We start from the raw sequence: 9,057 nt of genomic DNA, 5'->3' as shown, positions 1-9,057 counted from the left end.
GCCATCCTCCCACTCAACAAGTAGTCCTATTGGTGTGTAATAGGATGACGAGACAGTGTTGGGAGACAGCTAGTTCCAAAAGCTATATCATCACTTATGTATGTCTCTTGGCAATAAGAGGCTAGAAAAAAAATGAAGATGAAGGCTTGATGTCCCTTTGCCTACCTCACTGGAGACTGACCCATGAGCTGGAACTGGGATAAGACAGGGAAGGAAATCAGATACATCCTTTCGCAGAAACAACTACTACATTCCCCATAAAGAAGTCAAGAAAATCATGGAATGCCTAAATCTTGATGGTGGATGGTAATTTGATCTGCTGTCATCCTGGAAAGAACAGGCTATTCAATTATTAAATTTCAGGAATAGAAAGGAAATTCATATGCAGAGGATCTGAATTGGAAGAAGTCATTCTACCTATAAATACCCTCCCCCATTTTAACTACATAATAATATAAGTATATTGTGTGTGTGTGTGTGTGTGTGTGTGTGTGTGTGTGTGTGTGTGTGTGAGAGAGAGAGAGAGAGAGAGAGAGAGAGAGAGAGAGGTGGGGGGGGGAGGAGGGGAGTGTACTTTTAATGTTGAAATCAATATAATAAAGTTAAAGAAAATTTAGAAGAACTATGTCTCAGTTTATTTATGATACATTGGTATCAACCGCTTTCTTTCTTTAAATATACACAAATTTCTTACACCCCAGCTGTGGCAATTCCGTTACATATATCAATAAGTGTCAATTAACTTATATTACATCTAACAAGCTCTATATAAAAAACGTTTGTGAATAAAATATCAAAACAATATTACATTGCTGATAGTCCTAATTTGTTTGAAAGATGGGAAGAAATTACTTTTAGACGGGTTCACAAGTGAATTTAGACAGAAGCATTTGTGAAGACTTATTTGGCATTGCTACAGCGGTATAGTCCACAGTAGATATTCTATATCAACAAAGGACTGCTCTTTACAATATACACTTTAACTACAACAGAAATAGAGATATTACCCTTACTTTGAATACAGGGTACATTGAGTTCCAAATTTGTAATTTAATTAACGATTTTGTAGTTGTCAGAACTTATGCTAATAAGAAGAATGTGTGTTTCACTGGTAGAACTATGAAGAGGTATTACACAGATTTTTATGCTGTTCATACACTGTACAAGTAGTAAATGAATACATTTTTCACAATAAAACAAAATGAAACCCCCGTGGAGTTAAAATCCTCAAGTTCACAGCAGTTATCACCACAAAATACAGGTAAACAGCTTACAACAGAACTGTGTCACACACAAAAGCAGCCACTGATGCACATATCTGCAAATATGACTAAATAAATTATATATACAAGCAACTTAACAGTGATCACAACAGTTTATTCAATACATGCAATATGTAAGTTCTCTGTTAAGTGATCTGAATCATTCCAGTTAAAGAAATAACAACACTATGAAACCCTAATTTTCAATTCAATTAATGAATTAAAGTACACAAAGTCATATGAGTAAGTGCAACAACATTTAAACACCTCACATACAATTTTTATCATTTCACTCCCTCAATTAAACCACAAAACAAGTTTTTTAAACAGAAAAATTATGTTCAAAAAGTTATCACTGTAAAATGAACCACAAATAAGGTAGTAGTCAATCGTCATTTACCACTCCAGCATCTGGCACATGTTTTGATTGGCTGGAAGATATGGAACACAAGTGAGGTACTGAGTTCTAGTGATTTTAAGGAGAGCTGCTCATAGACGCCGGATCCAAGCGCGGTCTTTTCCTAGCTACTGAGTCATCAGACGTTTCAACTGAGACATGGTCCCTCTTCTTTTGTGAAGCCTGGAAGCAAATTAATGATTTTTTTTTCCAAGTGATACAAAATGAAGCAAGAACAGATTCAAATTATTACTTGATTTCTCATTTCTCAAATCCTTAAGCCAAAGTAATAAATATTTCAGAACCATGAACTAACAAATTTTAGCTTCAACAATGACTTGTAGGCACGTTATGAAGTATGATAATATCAATCCACAACACAAATCTTTGTGAAATTATCCTCTACACCATCCCAACATGTTGCATTGGCCTGTTCCATCAACAGACCTGTCTCCAATCGAGCACATATTGGATGTTATAAGACAACTCTAACTTCATCCACAACCAGCATTAACTGCCCTGTACTGACCAACCAAGTGCAACAGGTATGGAACTCCACCCCACAAACTGACATCTGGTATCTGTACAACACAATGCATGCACATTTGCATGCTTGCATTCAACATCGTGGCAGTCACACTGGTTATTATGCATGCACATTTGCACGCTTGCATTCAACATCGTGGCAGTCACACTGGTTATTAACATACAAGCATTTCACATTTGCAATGGCTTATCTTGCACTTAAATTAACCTCTGATCTTGCAATAATAATCACTTAAATATGTTACCTAGACAAAATTATTTCCAAAATTTCATTACTCTACATTAATTATTTTTTTGTGTGATTTTTTCCATCAGTGTAAATTTAAGTTTTAAAATTACACCCTGTAATACAAAACCCATCCAAAAGATACTGTACACACACACACACACACACACACACACACACACACACACGCACACATGCTGTTTGCTGAAGTTTGCATGGAAAGTAGGAAAGCTTGCAATTTAATTTTTTTCTTTATTTATTTATTTATTTTTGCAGCTGTTGAGAAAGAATAATGGAATGGTTGCTTTGAGCTAGATTTAAAAGTGTGCTTAACTAGAGGCTGTCATTAATCCTTCTTTGTACACCATGAAAATAATATTAATCTTAAAACTCAATTGCCCTCTAAAATTGTAATTGACATACTTGAATATTTACATGAAACTGGAATTGCTCCTCTTGAATTACTGAGTGTGGATGCACAAGTGTATGAGGGGAAAAATGGAATAGAAGACTGTCTGCAACAAGACATTGTTTGCAACCCAGGACCTATGATTAAGAAAGAAAGAAGGGGCAGCACTCTTACACTTTAGAATGTCACCAAATCCATTTTAATCCACTTTCAGACAATCATCATTCCTTTACAGGTCCTCTCCTGTTTACACCAATTTATTCTTTCATTCTGTGTTGTCTTATTGTAAGTATTTTTTTTTTCTTTTTTATCTGCTTACTGGTTAAATGAATAACACTTGCTGATTACTCTCTCACAACCCTGTGACTAGTTCAATCGGAACTTACCACGGTCTGAACAGATTATCTCTCACCTATTGTACTCCATAGTTTGATTGCTGCCTTATCCCTAAGAGAAGAAAGTGAAAATAGAAAATGTAGTTGTGATCTTGCTACACCCCTGTACCACCAAAAAATTTGTAACAGATTTTTTTTTTCCTTTCTTCCGTATCACTATAGGCCAATATTGCACTGAATACAACATTCTGCATTTCTCAACAATATCTTCCAAAAAGGAAGGAAAAATAATAATGCAAATGATTGTATTGGAAACCTGCAGTACACTCAGTTTAAAAACAAATCAACAAGCACAACACCAAAATCAGAAAGCTTATGGGAAAAGAAAATGAATATTAAAATAAGAAATAATGGGGCAGACCGACTACAGCCTAATGGCTGGTTTGGGACTGACCGTCCACATTTTTTTAACAGTCCACTGGTACAAGGTGGAATATGACTGTTTCTACAATTTCTTTATTTAATCTACATTAATAAGTTCTCCTGTAACTATCAGCAGTACCAATGTTAAGGTGTATACATATAATGTATTTCTGTAAAGTTGCTTATTAATACGTGAGCAAATTAACTTTATCCTAAGGAATTGTTTTCTAGTCACGCACAGCATTGTAACTAAAATATATCAAATTAGAAACCAATAACACGTCTGAGATGTTGGTGGTGGTCGCCTCAATGCCTGGTAGTAACAACTTTTCTATAGTACCAATATTCAGAGCCTTCCTGTGTGGAAAATCACAGTATTCTCATAATGGACAGCCATCACAGCATTCAGAGATAATGAGAAACAGCAAAAACAATAAAAGTGGATGCGATTTAAAAATTCAACTAAGAGTGGACAATATAGTACTTTTTCTACATGTGACATGCTGCACCCACCGTATTTTGAATGTGACAATCAGTCCACAGCATGTTGACTCACTTGATGATCAGAGTCTTTAGATCATCATCAAATATTCAAAGTGGGCACTCCTTAACAATATCTGCTGACAAAGTAAGGAAGACTTTGAAGAACTGCAGAATGGTCTTGACAGGTTACTGGGCAATGCATGTGTGCAAATAAAATGATACTTTGGTGAACATGAATAGAAGGAAACAGAAAACTGATACAGAATTAAAAAATGAAGATGAGGAAAAAGACTGAAAAATTGGGTATCTAGAATGGACGACAATACAACAAAAGATTTATGTTTACCAATACACAAAACTGTCATAGCTGTTCCAGTAAAGTATAATCCTCTTTATGTGAAAGATAAAACTTGCGAAATGCGTACAGTGAGTATGAAAACAAGAAAGAAATTTCGACTAGATTTTGGAACGTTCTATTGAGGGTATGGTGATTAATGAGACAGCACAAGTTTTGATGTGTCAAGGATGGGCAAAGGAATCAGCAATGTGCTTCTCAAAAGAACCATTTTAGCATTTGCCTTAATTTAGAAGAACCCTAGAACACCTAACTTGGAATGGGAATTCTGACAGTGCTCCTCCCATATGAGAGTCCTGTGTTCCTTAGCATCATCTCACCTGATGAATCTGATTAAATGTTTGAAATGTGTGGTTACAGTGAAAGTTAATGGGTGTTACATAGTGCCAAATATGTAACATTACTCACTGTCAAAATTTTTAAGGAACTGGTAAGCAAATAAGCCCACAGTTTGATAGCAATTTTGTGACAGAGAGAGAGAGAGAGAGAGAGAGAGAGGTGCTCATTGTTAACTTGACACTGCAGAAAATGTTGGAACTAAGTGCACTTACAGTGTCAGCAGCTCTTCAATTGCGTGCTGATGTTGGCAATTTGTTGACAGTCATCGTAGCCAAACGTGATACTATGCAGTAGCCAATGAGAAGCACTGACTCTAACAATTTCTCTACTGATAACAGAATGTCGTCTCAATGCAGACCACTGCATGGTAGAAGAATGCTGCTCACATTGTGAAATAATAAATGCCATGTTATTGTCCTGAATTGTAGCTTCATAACTGTAGATTTGTTTTCAAACAACGACAGGTATTTGAAAATCATTTAGAGTCACTAATTTTCAGACCCTACTCAAATAGGAATAGAATCAAAATCAACAGATTTGTACTTTGCAACCAACAACAGGATGCAGAATTTTAGGGGAATCATAAACAAGTGGCATTTTATAGTTAATCTTTCACCATGTATGCCTGAAGTGTGTCCTGCATATACACAACAACTTGGTAGCAACAACACACCATACATTATCTTCACCCTATAAAAATAATGGATATTTCACTTTTCTATTTTGTATGTTACTAGCAAACTTTTGTGACAATGACTTTATACAGGTTACCAGGCCCAGGAAAGTTTTTTGTCAGCTGAATGTGTAATTTGTTGGAAATAGCCTCATTTAAAAATGCATACATTACATTACAAACCAGTATTTACATTACATACCAGTATTTACATCTAGTAACACAGCAAATCTTACACCAAGTTACTGGTCTTTATTTCTTAATTTTCCACTTTTGTGAATACTATAGATCACTCAACGTGTGTGCACTTATTCCTGTTTTTATTATGTACACCATCTTATTTCACTTTCCATCTGAGATGACTTTCAATGGATTCACAAATTCCATGGAGGTATTCTTGCTGCCCCCTCCCAACCCCTCTTCGTACATATTTCCATCACTAAGGAAACAATATCAAACAGGGATTTGATACAAACATCTCCAAAACAGGAGTTTCTTGTACATGCACTTTACTGAATCTCATCCTTGTCATAGCCCAGCCCACACTGAAAATGTTCGTGGACAACATTTACTGGAAATCAGGAAAATGAAGTAACACTATGTGTAAGTTACCACATACACCATGTACTGGAATATAGCCAATCAATAACAGTCACACAGAGATTAATATGAAACTATATGCACAATATAATGTATGGATTTTTTGACGAGATTCCTTCAAAAGTCCTACATAATTCCACAGAGAATCAGTAAACAATATCTTCAGGAGCTAACTGATAATTTACCTTTTATGAGTGAAACAACAGAAATGGAAAAAAGTGCTAGTTAGCACAACCTCCAACTTGCAATCAGTATTTGAGGACTGCTCTGTATAGTTACCAAATAATATTGCATTTACCATTCTTCATGCAAGCAACTATCTGAAGAATTACTTCACATGCTTTAGTCAAAGCTGGCAATTTCAAATTCCCAAGGTTCATAGGAATTGTTGTATAGTCTCATTTATCAAAATTTTTTTTTGAACTTTTGCCTTCTTTAAAAACATTAAATATGCATTTTACTAGATAAATTTTGTATTCACTGATAGATTTCTGCAATTGGTTTGAATACTTGCAAAAGTATTACAGTGTTATTTAATTAATAAGCCAAAGAACTTAGCCAACTTTCTGTTAAACTGACACTCAAGAAAACTGGTTTAGTTAAAGAGTATTGAACCAGGCAAAGCGGGGAAGAAGAGACCTCAGTGTATGAGTTATGTTAGAGATAACTTACCTTTTTGTCCCATTGCTGGTGCAGGTACCTTAACAGGATGTTTGTTTTTTCTGTTACTATAACTGCAATAAAGAAGTTTAATATTATTCACTCCCACAAGTAGATTTATTCACAAATATAAAGAAGCTAACACTACTTACTTTGTTCAGATGGATAATCTTTTGTTGGTAAATAAACTGATGGACGTTTCACGCAAGTACGACTTCCACTGTCTGTGTGGAACCGTGCAAAATTGTTTTCATCATAGGATGGAAGACCTTTCAGGAATTCTGCGACGGACTGAATGAAAGAACAGCGATCAATTTGTCATACAGTAAGGCTCTAAAGCTAATAGCATTACATACACAAGCAATGACACAGACAATGGTACAAGGGTATCTTTAAGTCTCTATTGCAATTCTAACATTAATATCTAGAGGAGACTTGTTTCCTCCTCCCTGTAATCCAAAATGATTACCACAAGAAACTAATCGGCAACACGTATTACACATAGGCCATCGTTAACTGCAACTTACACATTTGCGAAAATATAAGCAGTCCTCACAGGAGGTTGCATGCTCTGACACTCAAAAAGCCTATGAGCCACATCTCATCGCAAAGTATGTACTACTACCCTGATTTTCCATAAATAACAGACAGAGCTTTCAATTTATTGTGAGGTAATCTGTGTTTATGACACGTATATGTGAAACCAAAACCGAGAGTGTGTGTAAGGAAGATAAGCAATGGGCAATTACTGACAACGTTGACGTTCATAAGAAAATTTCGGTTACAACGTAATCACAGTTTACCACAATCCTTCTGGCTAATTGGTTGTCTTTTTGTTAAGGAAATGCAAATAACTCTAGCTCACATTTCATAAATCTTTAGAACAAAGTGCGAGCAATACGCCGACTTAAGTATTCCTTACTGCCCATAGTACTCTTTTACACCTCGCTTCTTCAGGAATTTGAATACTAATTGACTTGTTAATTCATATCCTCAAAAAGACATTACAAGTCTTATCAGATCCTTATGATCATTTGTAGCATTATTTTGTTTACATCACACGAGACGACATTTCGAAGGAGCTAGCATAATTTTTATAACAAATTCCAATCAAACTATAATCTATAGCTTATTACAGTCACTCCAGACAATGAAATACTGCCGACACGTTAATGTTGCAAACTTCGTCGACTTATTACTGCTACGAAACAAAAAAAATTGTATAGACATGGAACTGACGTTGTAGGCCTAATTAATGCCTAGTGTGTAACCCTAATTTCATTAAATTGTGTCAAAAAGTAAAAATAGCTGCACAGCATATTGTAACGAACTTCAAACTCTCTATCTTATTTACAACAATTACCGTACATCGAACGTCTGCTACAGTCACGAAAACATAATTTTCTGAGCACGACACAGAAAAATTATTACTTTGTTACATTGCCTCTGGCAATAACAATCAAACAGAATGTTTCATAACTTTGTTATCACACATAGGTACAAATAGGTGATATGTTTCTCGTGAACTATTTGTAAATATTTCTCCTATGATCCACTTAAAAAAAACACCTAACTGCATGTCTCTGAACCACGCCCTCTAGAAACTAGAATAATCAATAAAATTTTTGAAATATGTTGTTCATGATTATCGAATAGAAAACCTTTTCCCTGACGGGAGAGATTATCAAACACAATTGCACACATTGCCACTCATATTTTGATGAGCTAAGCAAACTTAGCTGTACAGTCAATGCAGATTTGATTCTCATGGAAATATCTCATGATAAACCGGCGAACACACACTGGCGATACAAATATTTGGGTTGTTAATCACCACCTTACCATTTTTAATATCTATCACGACCCTTCCCCAACAAACATCAACATGCAACTATCGACACCTATCAAGTAGGGAGCAGCACGTGCGTACGCAATTGAGTTGCTCATGCCAACTTAACGCACATCTTGTCAGACAGAAGCGAACTTAATAAAATTTAGTTATTCGTTACTGAGCATGGTCTCGGAAACCTGTAATTGTTTACTTGTCTTATGAGCTTTAATCTCACTGTTATCTTTTATACTCTGTTTTATATGAATTCCATTTAGTAAAAATGTCATCTTTCTTGCGTCACCGTTCGCTTCTATTTCGACAATAGCGGTGCTATGATGAACCCAAGTGTACATCGTAATAAAAGTCAGGAACATACCAAGAAGCAAAAATAGTGTCAAACTGTCAGTATTCTATCAAGCAACCGATAACATTTTTATACACTTGTGTAAAGACGGCCTTAGTTGACGAAAATCTGGTGCAACGAAGCAGCAGCAGAATGATATACCATACCTTTGAGA

The 9,057-nt window shown here is 35.5% G+C and overlaps 1 protein-coding gene across 1 annotated transcript; it reads right to left on the bottom strand.

The window, feature by feature from the left end:
* Positions 1 to 612: 612 nt before the first annotated feature.
* On the bottom strand, positions 613 to 8,650 carry LOC124615610 (DET1- and DDB1-associated protein 1). Its single transcript, XM_047143606.1, has 4 exons — positions 8,551 to 8,650; positions 6,861 to 6,999; positions 6,721 to 6,782; positions 613 to 1,842 (listed from the first exon to the last, which is right to left on the bottom strand). Exons 1-4 carry the CDS (start codon positions 8,551 to 8,553, stop codon positions 1,738 to 1,740), a joined length of 309 nt encoding a protein of 102 aa, XP_046999562.1. The 5' UTR covers positions 8,554 to 8,650; the 3' UTR covers positions 613 to 1,737.
* Positions 8,651 to 9,057: the final 407 nt, after the last annotated feature.

The sequence above is a fragment of the Schistocerca americana genome, chromosome 5, assembly GCF_021461395.2.
Source record: "Schistocerca americana isolate TAMUIC-IGC-003095 chromosome 5, iqSchAmer2.1, whole genome shotgun sequence".
In the NCBI taxonomy this organism is placed as follows: Eukaryota; Metazoa; Arthropoda; class Insecta; order Orthoptera; family Acrididae; genus Schistocerca; species Schistocerca americana.
Note: the sequence above shows the minus strand (reverse complement) of the source record. Positions and strands in the feature narration are given on the sequence as shown.

What these genes read in the sequence shown, in the direction of transcription:
- LOC124615610 (XM_047143606.1), bottom strand. An exon ending in AGATTATCCATCTGAACAAA is followed by an intron (nt 6,783 to 6,860) that starts GTAAGTAGTGTT and finishes TCTTTATTGCAG; the next exon opens with TTATAGTAACAGAAAAAACA. An exon ending in ACCAGCAATGGGACAAAAAG is followed by an intron (nt 1,843 to 6,720) that starts GTAAGTTATCTC and finishes ATTTGCTTCCAG; the next exon opens with GCTTCACAAAAGAAGAGGGA.